The following is a 24,260-nucleotide window of genomic DNA, read 5'->3' on the forward strand; positions in this document are numbered from 1 at the left end:
GTAGTGTGGCAAGATGTCGACAATCGGCAGGCGGCCGCTTATCAACACTAGCAAACAGCTGAACGCTGCCGTCATCTGTGGATTCTCAACGTTCAATAGGAAAGTTTGTTTAAATTAAGGGATTTACTAAATGAAACATAAATGATTTTAAGGAAAATAAGAAGTTTCAAGTCATAAATATAAAGCTCTTGCATTGGCATAATGCAAAAAGGCGCAATCGGCCCGCTCAAAATGTAAACAAAAAGGTTATGTAAACTTCTGTGATTTCTTGCAGCGTGTAGATTGACTGAAAATGTTGGGACTGCAACGATTTGCCGGCAGTTTTGTTAGCCAATTGTACCGCCGTGCCGCCTACAGCAGCAATGTGAGGACGGCGGGCGTTCCACTGGCCACCACTACCACTGGAGGTCATTCGGATGCAGCCGAGCCGGAAGCACGCACGCCGGCTGTGGAGACGGTGGCCAGAAAGCCCAGAGGTATGTAGCTCCCACTTAACCGACTTATGACTACTTACTAGTCTCTACTCATCCAGGGAACATGGTAGCCGCCGCCTTCGAGTCGCTGAAAAACGACAATCCCAAGGATGATAGCAAGAGCTTGGCCTCCAGCAAGATAGATGAGCGCATCATCAATGCCAAGACAGTCAACGGACTGCTGGCCATCACGGAGAACAACAATGCCTTCTCGAGAAAACATGCCCTCAGGATTGTCTCCATCCTGGCGGAGTGGAGTACCTTGGATCGGGTGAAGATCTCAGAGTTCGAGAACGACACCAGATTCCTGCGCATTTGCCGTATGTTGGGCAGAACTGTGCCCAAAAGTAATAGTGGTAACGGAAAGACTCTGGCAGAGAGCAATGGTAGTGCCAAGCGGATTTCCGGCTTTCGGACGGATGATCTAAACACGGTGCTCGGCGTGGCTGGCGATGATGAGGCGGCCAAGCTAATTGCCAGCATTAGTCTGCCCCAGATGGTCAAGGTGATGAGCACGCTCGCCCAGAGGAAGAGGCGTAGTACCCCACTCCTGCGTTCCCTTGCCTTTAACATTAGCAGCTCCTCGGAGGCACTGGATCTGAAACAATCAGCAGACGTGCTGTACGCCATGTCCACGCTCAATTTCCAGGACTCTGTGCTGGGCGCCAAGGTCTGCGCAGATGTCCAAACTGCGCTGCCTAAGAATGTGGAAAAGTCCGCCGTTGTGGGATCCATCATCACCAGCCTGGGCATTTTGCGTTACCGGGATCTCGGTTAGCTTGCTATTAATAACTTCAAATCACTTCTGGTATCCATAGGTCTTCTTTTCCCCTAGATATCCTGGAATCCCTGACGCAATGGTTTTTAAAAAACAGCGAAATCTGCCGCCCTCAAGACCTCAGCGCCTACTTCCTCACCTCGGCCCTGCTGAACTTCAAGAGCGGACAGCTGGAGGAAGTGAGCAACAAGCTGGTGAAATCTATTGTGCGTGAAGACTTCACCAAGCAATCCGAGTGGCTGAGCTTTGTGTGGTCACTCACTATGCTGGGTCTAGTCGAACACAAACACCTGGCTTCCGTTTTGAGGTTTGTCCTTAGCTGTAAGTCCCAAAGAATCGCTTGTTAAATAGTGTATTTGCAGTGCGGATTTCCTAGAGACATTGAAAAAGGACAAGGCCGGCGTAACAGCAACCTCCAAAATGAGGCTACTCAACCTGAACAGCTATGCGCAATTATTAGCCACCGATTACAAGGGTCCTCTACTGTCCGCAGACAGTCCTGCCTACCAGGTGCTCATGGCGCATCCTAAAGCAAAACAAGTGCTAGTTAACGGCATGCTGGATGCACTCAAAAGCCTGCTGCCGGCCAGCAATCATTTCCAGAGCGCATTGGACAGTAAAATGGGCTTCCTTATAGGTATGAAAGTTATCTTTTTAAATCGAGAGATTTTCCCAATAAGTAGTAATTCCAGATGCACTGTGCCACTTTGATGCTAACAGAAATCCCCTGCCTTTGGACAAGGAGAACCCCAACGCCATAAGGTGATTTATCCGAAGTCTCTTCCAGTTTCTTGTTAATATTTAAGTTTCTTGATTTTAGGGTGGCCCTGATGGTCATTGATTTCCATGACATTTGCCACGGAACGCATCGCAGCGGCAGCGGCGTTACGAATCTGACATTTGACCTGCTGGAAAAGAGCGGATACCACGTTATTCCTGTGCCCTATAATGAGTTCAGCACCAGTGACAAACTACTGAAGCGAGTTCAGTATTTGGAGGCAAAATTCAAGGCGATTGCAAGTAGCAAATAATTGCAGCTGTAGTTTATTTAATTTTCCTTGTAATGATTGATCAATATTTGAATTGTTTAAATTTTGTAAATGTTAAATTAGGCGCTGAATTACAAGCTAAACCCCAGCGAAAAAGTTTGTCATGTTATCAAGAGATTAGAGGCTTAGAAGCAATCTTTTAAGTCATACATTTCAAACGGCATTCAGTTTGCTTGAGCGCTGCTTGTTCATGCCCACCTTCCACCACTGACCCGTCTCCTGGAATTCGATGGCCACGGCAGCCAAGGTGTGGAATAGGCTTCGAGCCAGCATGTGAAGATTGCCAATGTGCAGAATAAACTTTGGGTCGTACATCTTGTCGATGTCATCGATCTTGTAGTGATCCCGCGTCTCCCGCTCCGTCAGGCAAATACAATTCCAAGGTGCCCAATCATCGCTCTTGTTCCAACGTGGCAATCTGCAGGAAAATTTATATTTTTAATAATATTTTAAAGTTATATAGTGGAGAAGTTGCCTTAATTCACTGAGATTCTCGGTCTTGCTGAGAGCCGAGTGCCCGTGCCATATCTTGTCTATGATGTGACGCACATCATCTGGCTGCATCACAAAGGCAAACGATGTGGTACACTTTCGTTTGCGCTCATCTCGATGGATGCACCTCAAAATTGACTGGTAAACCGTGTTTTCTGTAGCCGTCAGCTGCGGGTAAGTACCTCAAATGTTATTACAGATCATTATAATACATACAAAACCCACCTTAAGATAGTAGCAGTGCTTGCAGGTATCCACATGGCTTTGCCGTGTCCTAATGGCAAACTCAGCATAGGTCTTAACCTTCTTGCAAACAATGCACATGCGCGATGGAGTTCCTGTGTATAACATTTTATAAAGGTTCATGGAATTAGTAGATCAAAACTCACTCTCTTTGGGCGTGCCTTTTTGGAACTTTATCAGATCGAAAAAGAGCTTGGTCTGGCGTTTGCGCAAAATTTCCACATCAAAGGATTTGGCGTAGAGCATAAGATTCTTTTCGCGTTCAAAGAGATCGAAGAGCTCGGGAAAGTTTGGATAGCAAGTCTCCTCGGTTAGCACTGTCATGACTTGACGGATGAACTCTAAGCGCTCCTCCTTGTTTCGTGGCTTTCGCAGATCCTTGTAGATCTCGGTGAGAAAGCGCACTCGCTGCGTGCTTAATAAATCCATGTGGATCTTGGAGTCCTTGTACCCGATCCACTCGATCGGCTTGCCCATCTCCTTTAGCAGCTGATCGTTGCGAAAGTCCTCCATGGCTTTGTAAACAAGATTGCGCTGTCGCTCCACGCCATTAAGCAGCTGGATCTCTTTGTCCAACAGGATGTTTACTTCAGCGATGCGTGCAGGGCCCTCATAGTTGGCTGTGATTCGCTTCAGTTCCGCCTTTTTCCATCGACCCACCTCCGCGAACAGCAGATCGAAGTCGTCTTTGTTCCGGGGAAACTGCTTAACTACTCGATGACGCTCCACACGCTGCTCCACGCACTTCTCATACCGCTCATCCTCCTGCTCTCGATTTTGAACCAGGCGACTGATACAGGCAATGTCATAAAGGATAAATTACTAAATTCTGCAAGAAATTTGGAGGCACCCACCGATATTCCTTAGCCCTAATGCGGATATATTTCCACAAAATCCAGCGCCTCCAATTTCGCTGAATGAGCAGAATCTTCTCGAGCTTACGTTCAGCTCGCTCCTTCTGGGCAAAAGTCTGGTACTTGCCAGGAATTATGGTGAATTCATTGACTGCCGACACATACAGGATATTTATGCCATCCAGATGGCATTGCACCGACTGCTCGTGGGCTGTGTTCTGAAGTAGATTGATGGGTAATCAACTGCAATTTAAAAACCAATGTTTTCAGAACTTACCAGGGTCTTCTCCTTTTGCTCCCAAGTCTGCGTGTCCCTGGTCTTGTACTTCCTGTACTTCATCTTGTCAAAGTAGGGACCAGTCTGGGTAAAGGCATCCAGGTACTCCTTGCCAGTGACCTTATCCCGATAGCCGCACAAGAAAGGTTTGACGATAGCCGCATTTTCGATCTCCACCACCACGTTTTTGGATTGACCATCCTGGGTATCCTCACCGGAAATATGGACAGTGATGAAATCAGCCAGACGGTGTTTGCTGATTGAAGAGGATGGTACTTTTAGAGTTTGTAAATAAAACCTTTTATTTAGAAACCCACTCGTAGTAGACATCTAGGTCCAACTTGGAGGACTGACTGCCCACTGTACACAGCTCCAACTGGAACTCGTGGATGCCGTACTCATCCAGGGTGGTGGAGTTGATAGGCACAGAATCGCAGAGCACGCGGCTATCCTGCCGAAGGACCAACGATTCCGGTTCCACTTCGAATTTGCGAGCAATGTCCTGCTTCACTTCGCCCAGGGTCATGCAGTTGGGATATACCTGGGCCAGGATGTCGGTTTCCGAGAGCCGGAACTTGACGGTCACGTTCTCCAGCTCCACACAGCATTCCTCCGAGTGCTGCGGCTCAGATTCTGTACTCCCGGTGTCCAAAGGAGGAGGGCAACCGGGCGGCAACTTGGGCCGCTCACTGGGCTCCACATGGAGTTGCACATTGCACACATACCCCGCGGCACGCTCCTCCACACTCATTGTGCCACACAAAATATATTTATCAAAAGGGAGAGAATAACAGTTTGTAGTTAAGCTAATTTAAAATTGAGTCTGAAAACTGCCTGCTGAGATATACAAGAGGATGGGTGGGAGCCACGAATTTGTTCAATAACTTTTCATCCGCTGCTAGGCGCCCTGTTGTGGCAACGGGTTGTAGGCCAAAAAGCCGTTCAGGCCCTAATTTCGTGTGGTCTAAGTACAGTGTGGCTATTTGTACCACTAACAGACATCACAAAAGTCCAGTCATGAAAGAATTAGTAAATGAAATTAAAAATAACTTAAAATAAATTCTAATTTAAGCTAAATCATAAATCAAATTATGTTTAAGGCCTTTTAATGGCTAATCATATAAGTAAAACAGACTTTTTTTAATCTTGGTTTTTTATTTTGAGCTTCTTTTTAATTAGTTAAGCATTAAATCCTAAAAAAAGTTAAATCAGGGAATAAAATGATTATATAATTGTATATTAAATCAAAAAAATTGACCAAAAATAATAGCAAAATTAATCAGATCGCCTTCAAGTAGTTCCACATAGAGAATTTCAACTGTGTTTAAGTTTTCTCACGCATTCGTACTGAATTTCCACAAGTGAAAGCTCCCAATCATCTAATGAGCTCCCCAATTCCACTGGGCATTTACGAATTTGCATACCCATAAATATTTTCTAATTGCCCCAAATTCATCGTCTTCCCAGTTCAATCTGCCATATTTCAGCGCCTTATTATTTATTATTATTTATTGCACAACTCGGAGCATTTGGCATGCGCAAAGACAACGGTGACAGTAATTACTTTTACTAAATGGATTGGAGAGAGAGATGGTCGGACCACACGTGAAGATGATTTTAAGCTACCGATTATGCTACCGATGCGGAAGCCGTCTTAATAATGATTGTTAACTATTATATCATGATCCGAACAGATATCATCAAATTTAATGGCCCCCCAGCTCTTAGCGATTTCTTTTGCTTGATTTTGACCCAATTCGTGGGGTTTTGTCAATTCGGCTCATAGGAAACGCGATCCAGTTGAAAGGTTTTGCCATTTCCCCTTCAAGGCGGGGTCCATTCAAAAGCCGCTTAAAATATTCGCTTACCAAACCCGCGAAACAAAGCAATTGTTGTTTTTCTTTTTTATTTGCTAACTATGAGTACTAATAAATAATGTTTTTGTTATAGTAGAAGTTGGACTTTAGGTTGGCGGCCGTCAGTCCAGTTTTTGCACCGGCATGGGCAACCTGCAGTCGATGTGGCCGGCCATTGAAGTAGTAGTCCTTCTGGTGCTGCACCCGGAACACCTTACTGGGATTCCGATGGTCCAGCTTGGGCCTGGATGTCGTCGTCGACGGACGCACCGTTGTGGTCTTCGTCGTCGTCGTCTTCTCCGCCTCCTGGAGAATGGGATTGATCTTCATCGGCTGATAGTCCAAGCCGATGCCGGGTATGTGACGGAAGGGCAGTGGGGGTACGGGTATGTAATAGATTTTCGAATCCTTTTTCGTTTTTTTCGTCTTACTGCCGTTCTTGTTGTACTTGCGCAGGTTCAGCGGCTTGGAGGTGACCACGTAGTCCATGTACAAGTTGTCCAGCGACGGAGACTGCACCACAATCCGGTTGGCCAATCTCGTAGGCGGCGCATTTGCATCTGCCCTTGGACCGTAGGAGTAGGGTCGAGCTGCCACCAAATTGGCCAAGATAATTAGCGATGCCAATGGAAGCAGCGGCGACATTCTGTAATTGGGCCCAAAGGTACGTTGTTAGAGCTTGACAAGAAAATATTGCAGATAAATAATTTCAATTGGTTTGTCACAATTATTTTATTTTCTTAAACTTTAAAGAATATTTGCTGTTGTCTATATTTTTCAGGGGAATTACTTTAACAAAACAATTTCATAATGTGGACTTACTATTTTCTTATAATTTTCGGCATATGGTTAAGAATATATACACTTTTAGTTTTTCCTTTATAATTTTTAAAGTAACACAAAACTAAAGTTTTAGTGTAAAAATATTCCTGCTATATCGGTAGCAAATTAAAAATTTAATTTTTTACACTATTTCCGACCATCTACATTAATACATTGAGGTAAAAGGTATACTTCACCAAAATGTATTAAAATGGTATAAAAGAAACGAATATTAACACGTATAGAGACCTTTTTTATGATTCAGTAGTGAATTCTAGTAGTGAATTACTAGACTAAAAATTCAATGGAAACCATTTATTTGCTACTCAGGTTTTGAATGCACAGGAATTTCACTCAGAAAAACTGTACTTAAAGAACGCAATAAGGTTTGGGATACCAGAAAAAGTCAAAAAATCTGATCAAAGCTATTTGGGTTAGCTTTTTGAGCTACAAGAATTAAACATGAATAGGTGTAAAAAGGCAGCTATCTGGATAAATATCTGTGAGAGGTGGGAGAATGTCAAGGCGACGGGCAATGAAAGTGCTGAGTGCCACCCACGCCCCACTCGACGGGTTGTCCGATTGTTCAAGGTTTTGATCGATGGGGTGGCAACCGAAGTGGCGAACTCGACTGCTCGCAATCATAATAATAATAGCTACCAATGCGAATTTCTGCAAGTCACATGCCAAAGCCGAATAATTTAATAACAAATAAATTGTCTGTGCGCATCAAAGCGCAAAATGATTCGCCTTTACATTGTAAAGTTTCTCACGTTCCCCACACACGTAAAAGCCGAAGCACTTACATGCCAGAGATAATTTTCGTTTCGATTTGATTTAAATGAAAGCATTTAATGCACGCTAATCAAAGCGACGCCGGCCGAGCAATTACCCTAATGAGCGAGTCGAGCGCCATCCGCGCGCAGATTTCAACGCTTCAGTGATTAATGAGCCAGTGAAAAATAAATTGATCGCCGCAACAACCGAAAAACCTGGGATCGAAGTGGATAACACAATTTTTGGGACTAACCAGGGGCGTCAGCGGTTCGCCCACCGTTTCAACAGGTTGTGTCTATGCTTTCTATCGCTTTAGACTTATATGTTTTCCGATAAAGACATTTGTCTAGTTCTTGTCTCTGGCAGAATTCCCCAAAAAAAAATCGGTATCCGAGATAAATTGCAGAAAGTTGGGAATTTGTATTGTTAGCTGATCATAGACCCCGCATATTCGGTGATATATGATCGCGGTGATCAGAGATCGCAGTGATAAAATAACAAAGAGGAAAATGCGAATCTCGAGAGACCACACACATTACAGTCTAGGCTCATTACATTTTAATTGTTCGAAACCCTAATGGCTCGCAGTTCGCAGAGTTCAGGAACCAGAAACTGAAAAACTAAGTTTAATTTGTCCACTCACTGACTTCAATTATCTAAGGCTGTGTTATTTCGCGCCTATATCAACAGCATTGCCAAGGTCATATTCGTGATGCTAGCCATGATTAATCATATCACGCTCTTCACTCTGGTGAAAGACGAAAGACTTAGGCAACGAACTCGTAACGGAGGGTAGGGGGAACAAAAGACTTAGGAAGCAAACTCGCTGCAAACGAAAGACTTAGGCAACGAACTCGACGTGAATGGGGCGGCAATTATAAACTTATTAATGAACCGCCTGCCAGCCGTCAGTTGCAAATGATTTGACGATCTATGGGCATACGACTTTATTCTAATCGCACTCACTTTAAATGGCTGTGACTGCAGCTGCCGTTTGGCTTAGTCGATTACTAATTTTTCTTAGTTGTATTTGTTGATTGAACAATTTATGGCCCGAGTGTCCTTCAAGTAAAGATGTTTACTTGCATAAATTGTGAAAATTAATTTATGGGTAATGGTAAGCGCACGTTTATGGTTGGTAATTTAAATTTTACTATGAGCATCTAAACTTCACTCTATTTGCGTTTGATTTTCGCGTTTTCCTCGCACTGCTTTGCCGATGCCTCGGTTTTTCTGTTTTAGCTTGAGCGCGCAGCTTTTGAACGTTGTGAACGCCTCGGAGTGCGGCAAATAAATGAGATCTGCGGACTGTTTGTAATTTGTTTTTTTCTCTTTTTCTTCTTAAATCAAAAATCAGTCGCTGCCGCTGCCGCTGCCGACGTCGCTGCTTCTCTGCCGCCATCAGCGGCAACTGGAAGTGCGAGCGTCCACTTGCCGCAGCGCAGCTGGTGTTGAATTGGATTTATTATTGTGTGAGGTCCCAGCCGATGAAGACCGGAGAGCCAACTGGTTAGCCGGGTGGCAGATGATCTCCGGATGATGGGCGGCCATAAATAAGCCATTTTATTTTTGTCCACTTACTGTTACAGTTGCCAATTGCACTTGGTGGGATTTGCCCACTCCGCAATCGCCATTCGTTAACAAATTCATCAGCTTTGCATATCTCGGCTCCCCTACCACAACTGGGCAGGAAATACTATACCACTTGACCACTTGGCTCTCGATTGAATTACACCTCGGCGGCCACTGGGCCAGCTTCTTAACCCTCTGGAAATTTTACGATTTTATTTTAAATGATACAAACCTAAGATAATAAAATAAATAGGTTTTGATCACTAAACTAAAAAAAACATTTGAGGCTTATTTTCTGTTATTTTTATTAAGTTAACTAGGTGTAATAAAAGAAAGGTAAACAATAATAAATGATTATAAACTTTTTCGCTTTTCGGTATCATAATCTTTAGCTAATTTGTACAAATTTCGGCACATGAAATTTAAAACTGTTTGTATTAGCATACATTTGAATATTTTTCCTTTTTTCTGTTTGTTTTGATAACATGGATTGAATAATGCTTACAAATTAATTTGCGAATGTTTGAATTTCATTTGTTTTTTGTTTTTAATGTGAATTCTTTTTTCAATACCGGTCATGCCACTAATTTCTGAAATGCTTATCCAGATTTTTGTAAACAATAAAGTTGAGAAAGGAACCTTTGTTTGATATCCATAATCTTTTGTTTTAATAAGTCAGCTTCAAACGTTTAGTGAGGTTAAAAGGTTAGCAAAAAAATAATATCCCATGGGTTAAGGCCCTTTTTTGACAAACTCTAAGTTATGAAAAGGGTTAAGATATTGTGCCTGACTCCAGATCGGTATTGGGAGCAGCGTCTAGTCTGGTTGGCAGCTCCTTTGTCTTTCCGATACTGTGCACAAATTAGTTACAAATGAGCCTACGACAACAAAAGCCGTTGGCGGTAACACGAAGCCTTCGTTGAGGTAGGGCTTAAGTCTCGGTCCGATCTACTCTTCTTTTCTCCGTGCCAAGTGGTTTTCTGTGCTTTTTCGGCTTGGATTATTGACAGGCCACCAGGCAGCTCCAACTGGGACTCTAAAAGTGCACATGCGTGCGGCGCTCCAAGGGATCTCAGCGTTTTTGCCCTCATCATAATTCATAATTTAATTGGAATGGCAAATGGTGTTCGGGGCATTTTTGTAAACACTTTTGCGTGAGCTGCTGACGTTGATTGGGAGTGTTGGGCGATTAAAAGAGGAATCTCTCGACCTTGTAGTCGCAAGAAGTGGAAGCTATGACCCAATGAGCCAGAAATCTCCTCCGTAAATCAGCGAAAATGGTCATATTTTATGGCGAAATTTACGCAAACGTGATTTAATTAAATCACTTCCCTTCGAGGCACCGTTTTATGGGCCGCTAATTAAAACAAGTAAAAGCAACTAACACAATTGCCGTGGTGAGGGATTATATAAAGGCATTTTCAACTTTCCCAGGGCCCAGCCATCTTTCACCAGCTTTCTTGACCACAGAGACTATCTAAAATTTGGGACCCGAAACTAAACGAATGACATAACCGCAAAAACTCTCGGAGAGTACAACTTCCCATCTTGTGTCTCGTTGCTAAGACACTTTAAATATTAATTAGCCATGGCAGCAGAACTGCCGGCAATTAGGCCTCCGGTTTAAAGTGTGTGTTGAAGTGCGTAAACTCTCGCATGTGCCAAATGGCCAATGGCATCGGAATCTATATATACATAAATATAGAGTATACCCGTTCTCACAGCCAACTGCACGCACCACCTGCCAGAAGAACGGGCAGTCAGAGGCCTAATTGTAATTGTAATTGTTAACGATTAGACTACACAAATCACGAACAAGCTGCAAACGCCGGTAAGTATCTTCTGATATCCCCCATCTGTGCATCTGCAATGTCTTCGTGCCTCCGATTCTGAATCAGTCCCATTTGGAGCACCGTGTGTGAACCGAGTTTTAGGCATTATTAAGAGTAATATGTTTAATGCTGACGGAAGCAATACGAATAGATTGCACGGGAACGGGGCGCCAAAATAGACAGCTCGGCATGCACAGTGCGAAAAAACTAAAGTGGAAAAACATTTATGTTTTAATAATTCCACTCTATACTTTGCTTAAAATACTGATTTTTTTAAGTATTCTAACTTGGTAAATGTATATTTTAAGAACTTTTTCTAAGAACTACATCAGGTTTTTTCGCAAATATGTGTTGGTTTTTATAATTATTTGTATCTTAATTAATTAGATTAGTTTTTCATATTTTATAGTATATATTGTCGGATTCTTGTTAGGAGATGTTATCCAGATTCCCATGTTTCGCTGTATGTCACCCCAAATTAAGTTGATAATAAACAAACTGAGTACATAATTAATCTGGCGATAAGCAAACGAGGTTGTTATGTTTTTCCCTGTGTATGGAACCACCCCGCGGACCTTGTTTATCAACCTCTCCAGAGAGATCAGCAGACTCGGTCTCAGTTTTGGTCTACAAGCCCAGTCTTCCAGTCTTGGCCCGGTGCCTTCGGTCTGCGGCTCTGAATGACAGACACACTCTGAGCTCTTAACTCTTGTCTCTTGGCTGCTGGCGCTTGCGTGTTTGGCTACTGAATTTTAAAGCATTTGCCAGCACGCCGTGAAGTTGAAGAAGTTGTGGAGGGGAGGAGGGGAGTGGGGATCCTCATAAGGCTTCATTTACATTGGCAACGTTTTAATTAGCCGCTTATAAAGACACACAGCGGCGAGATCCATTAAGATGAATGGCTGGAACACCCACCGGCATTGCTACGTCACAGTTAAGCCGACTAATCAGCCGGCTTAAATCGCAACGATTATATATGGGCCAATTATAGCGAATCTTTTATTGTCGATAAATTCGCAGGTTCATTAAACCCACCGCCAGACCATAAACTGACTCACCCGCGGGGTTTAGCAGGCACTTTAGCCTAAGCCTTTGTCTCCAGTCTGTTTGCTTTTGTCATTCGGGGTGCTTGGCATGTGGACCCCACATCGGATCTCCATCGAGTGCATTCGGAATGAAGTTGTCCACTTACGCAACGCTATGCCGACCATCCCGATTCGGCCGTGCACTTGGCATTTCTGAGAGTTAGCCCCTGGTTATCGGGGTCATAACTGCCAACACGTCTGCAACTTTCATCGAAAGTCAAATATTTGTGGAGCACGCAAAAAGAAAAGTGTAACGAAAGGAAAAGACCTGCTAGCAGCTATCGATTGTCAGCCGCAAGATTCAATATTTGCTCATCCGTTCCAAAACGTTTAGCAGCGAATTCTTCGCGGGATTTGTGAAAGTCCCCGGGGGCAGGGAGCAGGTTAAAATGGGCGTTACGATTTCCAGTGGAGCTTGGCCTCCACCTGAATCGAATGGGGGCGATTGGCTGCCAATTGGATAGGCAGTCAAGATCGCTACCCATTCAGTCTGGGTCTATTGAGTCATAACCAGGGGCTCAAGTGGTTCGGGGAAAGAGCTCTTCAAACTGTCCAGCGAAGAAAGAAAGAGTGAGTGAGTACAGAAGAGAGTGAGTTGGGGGGAATCCCCATGTTCTGGCTGAGTTCTAATTGGAGTAATTAGTTAGCTAGCTGTTATGTCGTAATACAGCACTTATAATCAATAAAGGGAGAAAATTCGTTTCGGATTTAACTTAAAATCAGAGCTTTAGAATATGTTTATAAGCTTTCAATTTTAGAAGCGTATCGATACTAACATTTAGATAATAATAAAGATTGTTGTAGAGATTAGTAATCTATTTGATAATTGTTTTCATGGTTGAATTTAGAAATAGTTGAAAAGTAGTTGAAAAAGAAATCTTAGAAAAAATGAATTGAAAAGTACTTGAAATATGTCAAGGTAATAGCAATGAATTATGAAAAAAATGGTAATTACCATCTGGCATGTTTGCGAAAACATAAGATTCATAACATTAACTACTTTCGACCTTCAGCTGTCAGCGGAGATCAGTTATCTCTACAGATGGGTATTTTGACATTACATGTGAATCCTTAGCCATATAGAGCTTAACAAGCTCTGCCAAAAACAGCATCACCTCCCACATCAAGTTGAGACTGATTTGCACAATATATAACTCTACGAGCGGTTGATTTATACCCACCATAAAGCCGACCTGCGAAACTTTCCAAGCGGCCAACAATCAGAGCAACGCGGTAGATAGATCGTTAATGATGGCTTTATGGCCTTTTCCAGTAGATACAAAATTGTACCACGTCGCCCGTCAACTGGCGCAAAAATTCTTTTGGCCATTTTCCATTAATGATCGAGAAGTAAGTTTTAGATAATTGAAAACCAGTTGGCCAGTAAAAAGGAAAAGCAGATGAAACCCCAACGGAACGGAAAACATAATATAGCCCGTTGTTTGTATTGTAATTGCGTTAAATGCATTAATTAGCCGGCAAGCGGACGAGAAAGAAATCATTGGAAACGACGTTAATTACCCCGGCGGCTTATATTGTTTTGGCTACCCGCCAGAGGCAGCAATAGTGAACTATTATTTCAATTGGAATTTAATTTCGTGAGTGGGCATTGTTTGTATTTGCCATTTGTATGGCCTAAATGTGCGATCTCTGGGCTTGCAAAAAAATTCGTACCACGGTCGATCCCATCTGCCGACCTTGAGAGGCAAACGAGTCATTAATGGCATCACACCTTTGGTTGCCATGGCCCTTTCCACGGTCCACGGTGTCAATAAACCCCGGTTCTGGGGAATCTATCTAGTTACCGGTCGGCACAGCATCCTCCACGCACATCGCATCTTATCGCCGGGCCAGAAGATCATCCAATGCCACCATCAGCGACACTTAAGCTGTTATCAATGTATCTATTTTCATTGCTTTTAAACTGCTGGGCTGGCCATTATTGTCTCCCGTCTGCAGACGAGGCCGTAAAACTTTAATTTCAATTGAAACTCGATTAGCATCTGACTTTTTGAGGCACTGTCCCAGTTTTAATGACTTGGTTCTTATAAATAAAGTTTATTTTTAGTCTACAGTAGCGTTATTCAGCAAAAAACGATTTAACAAAAACAAAAAAGAGAACTCGACGAGGATGGGATTCGAACCCACGCGTGCAGAGCACATTGGATTAGCAGTCCAACGCCTTAACCTCTCGGCCACCTCGTCATATGCGACCTTGGCAGCCAAATGCTGCTTTCCTGCACCGCTTGTTCGGCCAGTAAGCAGTGCTCGTTCTTATCAGTGAAAGGGTCTTTAAGCAAAGCCCATACTACAATTTAAATAATAAAAATCAATATTTGCTGACAGTATTAAAACAGTTTAGATCATTTTAACTTTGGTTAATTATTGAGTAAAAACAGTAATAAAGCATCTAAAGTACCCGCCAATAGCAAAACACGGTAGCACTGCTTGCTGTCGATAACAATGTTTTACTGGTTCGCTCAGAACTAGTGCCTTGTTGGTCCTACCCGCATCACTGGACGAGGTGGCCGAGTGGTTAAGGCGTTGGACTGCTAATCCAATGTGCTCTGCACGCGTGGGTTCGAATCCCATCCTCGTCGATATACTTTTTGTTATTACTTTATTATTTTTAACAACTTTTGCGGTTAGCTTGATTGTATTATTAAACAATCAAAGAAGCAATAAGACTTAATTATGCTTGGAATAAAATAATAAAAACAAAGTTAATTTATATATGAGTCTTGTTAATAATAAAAAACGTTTGCAGGTATAGCTTTTAAAGCAAATATAACGTTGAATGCTTTTATGCTTACTCTTAACTAAAAACCTTTACTAGAAAGAGCACAAGAGAAATTCCGTGATGTATTGAAATAACTAATCACTGCCCATTGCTATAAAGAAAAGAGTCCAAGTGAATTTCCGTGATGTATGAAGATAGCTATTGAAGACAAGTAAAAATATTAAAAGATAGGCTTTTATATATCAAGGGGATACATTTAATTTAAGGACCTTTTTCGCATTTTATTTAACTTTAATATATGCATCTCTAATTTCAAAAAACGATCTAAATTCACTAAACCCAAGTTGACGAGGTGGCCGAGAGGTTAAGGCGTTGGACTGCTAATCCAATGTGCTCTGCACGCGTGGGTTCGAATCCCATCCTCGTCGAAGATCCTTTTTTATATTTTTTCAAATATTGTTTTATTGCTTTATTGTTTTTTTTTCTTAATCTCAATTTTGTTTATTAAGGTTTATTGCGAATTTAGATATTTTTGAGCAAGTATAAAAAAAATGAACTCATTAAATTTATCACCTAACAAGGATATTTTTTTACAAAAAAAATAAATTTCGACGAGGATGGGATTCGAACCCACGCGTGCAGAGCACATTGGATTAGCAGTCCAACGCCTTAACCTCTCGGCCACCTCGTCTTCGGATGCAATATAGTCAATATACTGTTAGTGGCAAAACAGATTTCATTTCTTATCAAAGAACCCAAGAACGCAACGCTAAAGCTTGGAACTAATTGAACTATCTCAAGATATAGATGATAAGTAAACTAAACTGATTACATAGTTGTTCAATCGCAGCGATGTTAACCGGAAGTATCTGTTCAATTTCTTTTGAAAGCTCTCAATTGTTTGTTTAATAATTATGTCAATGGAATTGGCAAAAATAATTGCAAGCAGCACAATTAAGCTTTTGAAGAGGTGTTTTGTTTGCCTTCGTTGATCATTTGTTTGCCGTTAAAGAAAGTAGCTGAGTGGGGCTCGTGTGGGGCGATTTCTTAAGTGCAGCTTAGGGTTTCGAAAGGGGTATTTAAGACTAAGACATCCTTTTGGAATTCGGATTCATACAAACATAACTAGAGTTTTTGTAATCGGAACACTTACACTCTGCATATTATAGGGTATTTTGCTTTCCAATCGTCTTAATATTTATAATTCGCCGTGTAATTTGTTTACTTAGCCCGTCTGGAGGGCGACTTCCTGAGGGGTTTTCAATAATTCAGATTCTCGGCCGGCGGTCGTGCCGCTTCTGACCCAGTTCTCTGCTGATCTTCGGTCTTCGCTTCGATTTCTTTTTATATCTCTCTTTTTGAGTAAAAAACAAAAGTGGTTTACTTTAGATGGGGCATGCGCAAGCGAGTGTGTCGGTAGCGAAGCGATGATGGGCCTGATGATTTAATACGAGAGCTTCTGCCTTTTAAATGGCAATAGCCATCAGCAGTGGCAGCGACAACTACGGCGTTTTGTTTGGGCCGTGTTTGTGTCCAGGCTGTCAGTTGGTGTTAATGAACCCTTGTAGCCTGATAGCTGTTAGTTGTTTACGTTCCGAATGCCGATACCACGATAGGAACGTCGATTATACACTGAGGGAAGTTAAAATATAGGTTGCAGCTATTTACTTCATAAGTCATAAGGAAAGTCTTCTTAAAATACAAACTGAAAATTTAATATAGTTCAAAATGATAAATTATAAATACTTTAGAAAAACAAAAATTTCAATACCTTCGACTCCATAATAGTAAATCTTGTTCTTTCTGACATTGCATGATTTTTCGGGCAGTGCGGCGACGACATTGTCACCTAACGTGGCTTCGTTAGGAAAGTGGCCAAGTTTGATGATCCGCAGGCACGCGCGTTTTATATTTAGCCCCACACCAGGGCGACTTGGATCCGGATCGGGATCCTCGGGCCTGGGGAGCGGGGCTAGTCACGTGCACAAGGACATTCCAAGGCTAATTACGTGTGGCATGGGGCTTGGCCAAGTTGGGTACTTCGGGCTTGGGCTTGGGCTTGGTCTTCGTCTTGGTCTTGGGCTTTAGCTCTGGGATAGTGTCTTTTGGCGGGTAATGGTAATAGTAATAGTAATACACACATAGAACACGAACCGTTCATTATTGTCGTCGCTTGTTGTGGAAGCCAAGCCGTTGCAATCTGCGGCATGTATCTGTATCTTTTGCATCTGCGTGGATGTTGCAGTTGCAGCAACTGCCGCTTAATTAGCTGCGTAATTTATTATTGCTCTAATCTCAACGCCGGCGCCAGTGCCGCTGGCTTTGACAAATAAACAAATTATTCATATTAGAATATTAATAGTGCCTTTGGGGCGTATCAGCTTGTGTATCTGGAGTATTTGGCATAATTATGACCTGTTTGATGGACCCTGTGCCTGGGAGCATGGCGCCCAGGCTTCTCCACACTTTGACTGGCATTTCATGCTCTTAGTATAAGAGTAATCGTTCGGGGGACAATAAAGCTGCTCTCTAACTAAATATGTAGGCACGCCGATGCAATCGCACAATTATGCCCAATTATGCAACTGGGAAGAGATCTTTAGATCAGGCGCAACAGCAGGTGCCTGAGCTGGGACTGAGTGCTGGGTGCTAGGTGGAATGCCAGGGTGATATCATTGACTAATGAGCGCATATCCGACTCTGCAGCTCGCACTCCAAGTATACGTCTTCTTTTGCTCCGTCATAAAAATTAAAATGCATAATCGCGGGCGTTGCTCGCAGGGCGCTTGTTACGTCAAGTCGGGGACCTTTTGTCGGCGGTAATTAACATTGCTCGCGATTCTTTGCCAGCTTACCAGCCAGCCAGAGATAGCAAAAGCAAAATGCAGCAATTGCATGTGGATATGGTTGTTTGCTGATGGCTGGGGTCGGGTTACTTCACAGTCGGGGCTAATTAAGCCGGCGTTTAAGCCGCTGGCAATTAGCCGATTTATCACTTGCCACAGAACCTCAAAATCATGGCCTCAGATCGCTGAGAAAAGCTTGGCAAATGCAAACAAACTTACGGCCCAAACGCTCTGCGCACTTAACTTCTTCACTTCTTCAACTCTGCGCATGCGCAGCGGCGACGCCGACGTCGACTGAGGAGCCACTGGGAATGTGGCCAGGGGATTCTGGCCAGGCCCACTTATATAAAGCGCCGATTCTGGCAGCGATCACACTCATTTCCAGTCGAACGCGTCTGCCGACCAGTGGGCCAATTGATTCGCTGGCATTCGAGCAGGACTCTGCGATCCTGTTAAGCAATCATCGATCTCCGCCGTAATACCTAGGTAAATTCAAAGAAAGTGCTTGGTGAAAAGTGACTGTGAAAAAAGGAAGAGTAATTGGGCTTACGTTGCATGAATATTTAGAAAGCATATCCAAAGAAAGAATGTTCCGTTTTGACTAAGTCATATTTGTATTTTTCTGTGGGTCATTAAATAAGTAAATTTTCTACAAAGTTAAAAGAAATTTTCAATTTAAAGTAAATTCAATTTAACTAAATTGGAAAACATTAATTTTGTATTAAACTTTCTGTCAGGATGCAATCCAAATTCCAATTCGCTAATCATTAAACCAAGATTTTCCGATTTTTATAAAATAGTTAAAACTAGAAACTACATTTTTGTATGTAAAATTTCTGAAAAGAAATTTAAAATAGGAATAGTATTCAAAAAGTTTTTTTATAATATTCAAGTTCAGATACGATTTCAGAAGCGCATAATTCAGTAGTTTGTTAAAAATTTTTTTTATTAATTAAAAGCCTTAAGATAACAACATACAATTTATAACATTGATGCAAATCCAGCGGCTTAGCTTCAAAGAATTACATATAATAGCTACATATTCAACCAGCCGTGGAAATCCAAAGTGCTGGCCATATATTTTCCGTTGTTTACATGTGCTGCTGGGGGAAAATCCGCTGGTTGCGCAATTGGAGTGTGAGAAACTAGCTGGAGGCATGCAAAGCAGCTCCAATGGTTTGGGGTCAGTCGGAGATCATTAGAATCAGTTTAGCTCATCGCCAATGCCATGTTCCATTTACAGCTACCACCTGAAATGGGCAACCAAATGTGGAGCATTATCTTGGGACTGCTGGTGCTGGAGCAACTGGTGGCCGAATCCGTGGCGGCCAATCTCGCCCAGCTGGTGAAGAAGCAGAGTCAGCAGAAGCAGGTGCAATCCTCGCAGACAGGACAACAGCCGGGGCAGCAACAACAGCTGCCTCAAGGACAGCAGATCCATGCCCAGCAGTATGTGCAGGATACCCTGGCCGAGCAGCAGGATCTGAAGGCCGAGGAGGAGGAGGATCACGATCCCTACCAGCTGTTGGAGGAGGCGAAACAGGAGTCGCGGTTGCCGAACTCTGCGCATTATCCCTGGAGTCCATATGCCGCCGCTTCGGGGAATCCCTATGAGAGCATGCCCAAGATGCTCCCTTTTATTGGCTATGCCCAGCCGGTGCTGATTCCTTTCCCGCTCTACCTCGCTCCGGACATGTTCTATCCCGCTTTTCCTGGCTCCAGCAACGATCTCGAGGAAGTGGTGATGTCGAGAGCAGCCGGTGGTCGTCGTCCTGCTGCAAATCACGCTTCAACCGCCCGCAATTCACCCATTTACTATGTGAGATTGCCCCCCACGCCCTATATGTTTTTGCCCAACATGCCGACGGCTCCATTTGGCGGAGGATTCTCACCACTGCTCACCTACCAACCGATGCCCTCGTTCTCCGCCTACGGTTCCGTATTTAATCTGCCCGTGAATTTCCTGGCCAATGGAAAACCCTCGGGAGTCTACCAGGTCAATGGATCACCGGGAGAGGGATTGGGATCCCTGTCAGCTGGCTTGGGTGGCGGAGGATTTGGCATGCGACCACCCACGCCCAGCAATCCCTACAGACCCATGTCGACTCCTTCGATGGGCGGATACGGAGGCTCCCAGCAGAACTTTGGCCTTGCCTCGATGCCAGTTCCTCAGCAGGACTCCAAGCTGACCTCCCTGAAGCGTCCCTTCGTGTTCAACGGTCGTCCCGAGGACATCTACATCCTGCCCAACAACATAAGTCCGCTCTACAACGATCAGAGCTACTACTGAGTGCAACTTCTGCAAATGCCTGTGGCACCAACTGAAAGTATTACATAACTCATTTACTAGATCGTTATTTGCATCATAACGAAGCTTAAATAGTAGTTTTTACAAAATATATCCACCGAAACTAAACAAGTATTTTCATTGGGATGTATCTCAGTATACGATTAAATAAATATATGTTGGAGTAGGGTTATTCTCGACCGACATCGAAGTAGCGCAGCGAGTTTCGGTTGCGCACACCTCAAGTCCCAAACGCAACTAAATGCATCGTTCCTTCTCCCTTCTGTTCTTACCACCGAACCACACTCGGCGACAGCGACACTACGCTGTCGCCCCGCTAAAACGCAACTTCTTAAAGCGACAACATGACGCAGGCTAATGCAATATTACCAATAGTGATGAAATAGGCCTTCTGATGTAATTCCCGAAAATATACCCATGCACTCATACCAACATCCACACACTCTTAGTATGCACCGACAAATGCATATATGAAATTATTAAAATAGCAATGACCATAGTTTTCCCAATATAATTCAATCATTTTTAGTTGTATAAATTGTATATTTTTGGCCGAAATATCAGATGGTTTTTAGACAAATAAATTAAAGTTATAATGTCCTTAACAGCCGAATTCCTCGGACTTAAAGCAGCAAAGGCAAACAATTTTGCAAATGGGGCTCAAGTTAAGGGCACATTTATATTATATCGGGGTTCAATCTCACAAAAGTCGAATGGAGTTCTCCACAATCAGTCGCCAATGGCTGCCACCTGGGCAGTTTTCCGCCTGATATATTCCTGGTCGCCCAGGTTGATGGCGGAGCCAATCAAGCCTCCCGAATTTAAGTCGAACTCGTAGACGCGTGGCACGCAGTTCGGAATGTTGACCTTTTCAATGGCCTCGTTGGAGATTCCTGAAGAGGAAAGTTTAAAATTGTGATGTTATTGTATATTTTAGAAGGTTTTATAAGAAGAATAATAGGGTAACGTTGTATAAGAAGAATAATAGTAGATTGAGCCACAAACTTTAAGAGGTATACAACTTGGAAATCCGTTTTCAATATACCATGACCTGTACTATGAAGGTTTTAGGTCACCTTTCCAAGGGTACATTTTTTGAGAAATTTCAAAAAATAAAAATATCAAGAAATTCAAACATTTAAAATGTATTTCCCTTGTGCACTGTGCTTACTCACCTTCGATGTGCTGAACGAGGGCGCGGGCCACAGTTCCGTGGACGCACATCAGCACCCGGGAGCCCTTGAGCACCTCCTGCTTCACCTCATTCCAGGCGGGCTCCACCCGGTCGACGCACATGTGCAGGGATTCCGAGAGCGGGAACTTTCCGGGGGGAACATCATCGAATATGGGATTGCTGCAGATGGTGTAGTAGTAGCGGTTGCTCTCCTCGATGGGCGGTGGAACGCAGTCGTATCCTCGTCTCCAGGCCTGAACCTGCTGCTCCCCATAGCGATCGGCTATCTTACGCTTCTTGTAACCAGTCAGATCTCCGTAGTGCCGTTCGCACAGCCGCCAGTCTTCTTTTATTGGCACATAGGCACAGTTCAATTTGCAGAGGACCAACTCGGCAGTTTGCCGGGATCTGCTTAATACGGATGAATAGACCACGTCGAATTCTAGCTGCGACTGTTCAAGTGCGGGAATCGCCACCGTCAAAGCCTCCTGGATGCCTAATTTGTAAGTTATATTATAATTGTTTTTAAGGTTTAATTCAGACTTTTTCTCACCAAACTCGCTTAATGGCGCATCGTGCCAGCCACAGAATTTGTTCTCTATATTAAAATCACTTTCGCCATGCCGTAAAACCACCAAACGATTTGTCTTCGTCATAAATTGGGAGCTGTAAAAAGAGAAGTAGTATTATAGATAGTCCCGATAATATTTAAAATTTAACTACTATATGTACAATACCACTATTCTGGTTAAAAACTTTTAGTTAAAAATAATGAACAAAAATACGTTTAAATTAATTGTTTCCCAGCTATACTCTAAAACTGATAACTGAAATGCTTATATGAACATTTGAATTTTGTTTATGAGTGCAAAATATTTAATTAATGAATATATTTATTTTCAATTTTTCGGTAGTCGTTATTCTATTATTTATGTTAAGCGAACAATAGATCGTCACACGTTTACCACGAATTTCGATGCAGTGGCACTTGGTACTTGACGTTGCCTTTATATAACCTCGCTTGTTTGGTTTATTTGGTTTATTTGGTTTATCCACAATAAAGTTTAGTGTAGGGCTTAGCTGCCCGATTAGCTTTGGGGTAAACTGCAATCTTTAGGGGTATACCTCATGGCTGTCGGCGACTGTGGTTTCCCGCGTATGATAACGGTATAGGTATAGGTGTTGGTATAGGTATAGGTACTTAAAACTGCCGAGCACCGGAGATTCGAGAATCTGAACGTGTGCTCACCTCGACGCCGTCCGGACTCGATTGAAACGCAGTGCAGCTGTGGACACCCCGCGAAGGCCCGAAAAAAAAGAAATACGAAAGCCTCGCGCATTCCGCACATATTTTTCGACTAGTGTATCTGAAAGATACAAGCGCGGCATAAGAAAAAAAACGCGCGCTCGGCCAACATGACGAGAGAAAAACAAAATATAATTCGCATTATCTGATGTCCAGACGGCAGCATAATCACACGCACACACCCCCACACAAAAGTTCCCCATTCATATTCACACAGATACTTTTTCGCGTCGTTTTGGTTTTTGTGTTTTGCTCGCCTCATTCTCAGTCTCATACTCGGTTCGAATCTCAATCTCTATCGCAGATTCTCCTGCAGATTCCCCCGCCCATATCGGCCAGGTATCCACCAGATACCAGATACTTCCTAGACGTAAACAACGCCCCCACACCTTCGCATACTTACGCCTGAATTTCGCGCATATTGTTATTCCCGCGGGTTGTGTAGTATCTGACTTTGTATCTTTCGTATCTTTTTCGATCTGTTGTGTTTTTGTATATATATACGTTACAGTTTGCTCTTCAAGAACTTGAAGAAAACCATGGTATTTTCCTGGTGCAGCTGCAGCCACGTTCCTGTATCTTTCGGATGCCACCTCGCACTAAGCCCGATTCTTATTGGCAAACAATTTTATCGCGGCGCAGTTGCTTTTTGTTTTTTTTTTTTTTTTTTGTTGCGGCTGCGGCGGTATATAATTGTTTTGTTGTCGTAGCCGCCGAACAGCTGATTTGCTGGGTTTTACGCTCAATTTCGGATCGACTGGGAAAATCAATAACTATAACTTTAACTGAAATTTTTGTACTTGTTTTTGTTGTGTGATAATAATGAGTTAAAACGAACTGTTCACGTTTCTGTCGTCTGAACTGCTAAATGGCAAAAACAATGCACATTACACTTAGTTTTTTGATGTAACTTATTTGGCATCACTAATTTAGAAGTGATAAGAAGTTGCATAAGTACACAAAACTATACCATTCTTGTTCATTATCTTTTATTGGCTACATATAAGTAAAGTTTTGTTTTGCAAAGCAGAATTAATAGTTTAGTTTGAAATTTCAAGTATTTTTGATTTTTGTTTTGAAAAATAAAATAAAACAATATTACAAACATTTCTTACATCCAAATATTTGGGAATGCATTTTTAGAAAACTTGCCATTATTCTCGATGATGTTTAAATTTATTTTTGAAGGCCTTTTAACATGATTTAAAGTCATTGTATTATTAATTAATATAATTTAGCTAATAAGTTTCAAATAAAATATTAACAACTTTGCTAATAAGGTGTTTGTCTTGCTCAATCCCAAAATATCTGCCACGCGCAATATGCAGCAGTGTATTTAAATTTAGCTGATTTGTTAAGTAAACTCACCTGAAAGCTGTTCGTAGTTCGTATTGTAAATGGAAATGAAAGTAAAAATATAAAAGCCATGTTCTATATTTCGATTGTGTGACATGTACATCTGGGAAATAATAAGAAACTTTTTGCATTCCGCAGCTGCGCAACTGACATACTACTGAAAACTGGATCTCAAGAGTCTGCAGTGCTTGCCTTTCTAAGCTAAGCTCACAAAATTAACTCATAACTCAAGGACCAACCAAAAAGGCAGTCAAAAATCTGACTCACAAGAGGATGTCATGAGCAGAGATCAAATTAAACACGATTTATGCATATTTTTTTTTAAAGAAATCATATGCAAAATGTTACAAAAATATGTTCAATTAAATAGCTGGGTATATTATTATACTAAAATCGTATTTTATGATTGCAATGGAGTAA

The 24,260-nt window shown here is 42.5% G+C and overlaps 5 protein-coding genes and 4 non-coding genes across 10 annotated transcripts; 4 read left to right on the forward strand and 5 right to left on the reverse strand.

Moving 5' to 3' along the window:
* The first annotated feature begins 17 nt into the window (after positions 1 to 17).
* Positions 18 to 2,386, forward strand: LOC108048034 (FAST kinase domain-containing protein 4). The gene is made up of 7 exons (XM_017128492.2): positions 18 to 99; positions 275 to 476; positions 533 to 1,246; positions 1,309 to 1,558; positions 1,614 to 1,888; positions 1,944 to 2,013; positions 2,072 to 2,386. The coding sequence occupies exons 2-7, from the start codon at positions 293 to 295 to the stop codon at positions 2,280 to 2,282; spliced, it is 1,704 nt and encodes a 567-aa protein (XP_016983981.2). The 5' UTR covers positions 18 to 99; positions 275 to 292; the 3' UTR covers positions 2,283 to 2,386.
* Positions 2,266 to 5,130, reverse strand: LOC108048033 (IQ and ubiquitin-like domain-containing protein). Its single transcript, XM_017128490.2, has 7 exons — positions 4,484 to 5,130; positions 4,167 to 4,422; positions 3,890 to 4,107; positions 3,182 to 3,825; positions 3,018 to 3,130; positions 2,776 to 2,960; positions 2,266 to 2,718 (listed from the first exon to the last, which is right to left on the reverse strand). The coding sequence occupies exons 1-7, from the start codon at positions 4,915 to 4,917 to the stop codon at positions 2,454 to 2,456; spliced, it is 2,115 nt and encodes a 704-aa protein (XP_016983979.1). The 5' UTR covers positions 4,918 to 5,130; the 3' UTR covers positions 2,266 to 2,453.
* Positions 5,131 to 5,933: 803 nt separating this feature from the next.
* Positions 5,934 to 8,920, reverse strand: LOC108048027. Its single transcript, XM_044458633.1, has 2 exons — positions 8,588 to 8,920; positions 5,934 to 6,668 (listed from the first exon to the last, which is right to left on the reverse strand). The coding sequence occupies exon 2, from the start codon at positions 6,665 to 6,667 to the stop codon at positions 6,092 to 6,094; it is 576 nt and encodes a 191-aa protein (XP_044314568.1). The 5' UTR covers position 6,668; positions 8,588 to 8,920; the 3' UTR covers positions 5,934 to 6,091.
* Positions 8,921 to 14,233: 5,313 nt separating this feature from the next.
* Trnas-gcu lies at positions 14,234 to 14,315 on the reverse strand. Its single transcript has one exon. It is a non-coding gene; the product is annotated as a tRNA-Ser (tRNA).
* Positions 14,316 to 14,628: 313 nt separating this feature from the next.
* Positions 14,629 to 14,710, forward strand: Trnas-gcu. The gene has a single exon. It is a non-coding gene; the product is annotated as a tRNA-Ser (tRNA).
* A 486-nt stretch (positions 14,711 to 15,196) lies between these two features.
* Positions 15,197 to 15,278, forward strand: Trnas-gcu. Its single transcript has one exon. It is a non-coding gene; the product is annotated as a tRNA-Ser (tRNA).
* A 181-nt stretch (positions 15,279 to 15,459) lies between these two features.
* On the reverse strand, positions 15,460 to 15,541 carry Trnas-gcu. Its single transcript has one exon. It is a non-coding gene; the product is annotated as a tRNA-Ser (tRNA).
* Positions 15,542 to 18,849: 3,308 nt separating this feature from the next.
* Positions 18,850 to 20,083, forward strand: LOC108048031. Its single transcript, XM_017128488.2, has one exon. The coding sequence runs from the start codon at positions 18,925 to 18,927 to the stop codon at positions 19,984 to 19,986; it is 1,062 nt and encodes a 353-aa protein (XP_016983977.2). The 5' UTR covers positions 18,850 to 18,924; the 3' UTR covers positions 19,987 to 20,083.
* Positions 20,084 to 20,526: 443 nt separating this feature from the next.
* Positions 20,527 to 23,319, reverse strand: LOC108048025 (phosphoglycerate mutase 2). 2 transcript variants are annotated; one of them, XM_017128482.2, is made up of 4 exons: positions 22,994 to 23,319; positions 21,732 to 21,844; positions 21,180 to 21,674; positions 20,527 to 20,897 (listed from the first exon to the last, which is right to left on the reverse strand). In XM_017128482.2, exons 1-4 carry the CDS (start codon positions 23,023 to 23,025, stop codon positions 20,734 to 20,736), a joined length of 804 nt encoding a protein of 267 aa, XP_016983971.1. In that variant the 5' UTR covers positions 23,026 to 23,319; the 3' UTR covers positions 20,527 to 20,733. The 2 variants fall into 2 exon arrangements, with proteins under 2 accessions (XP_016983971.1, XP_016983972.1); XM_017128483.2 differs by having other exon boundaries at positions 22,888 to 23,319.
* Positions 23,320 to 24,260: the final 941 nt, after the last annotated feature.

This window comes from Drosophila rhopaloa, unplaced genomic scaffold (genome assembly GCF_018152115.1).
Source record: "Drosophila rhopaloa isolate 14029-0021.01 unplaced genomic scaffold, ASM1815211v1 contig_167, whole genome shotgun sequence".
Taxonomy (NCBI): Eukaryota; Metazoa; Arthropoda; class Insecta; order Diptera; family Drosophilidae; genus Drosophila; species Drosophila rhopaloa.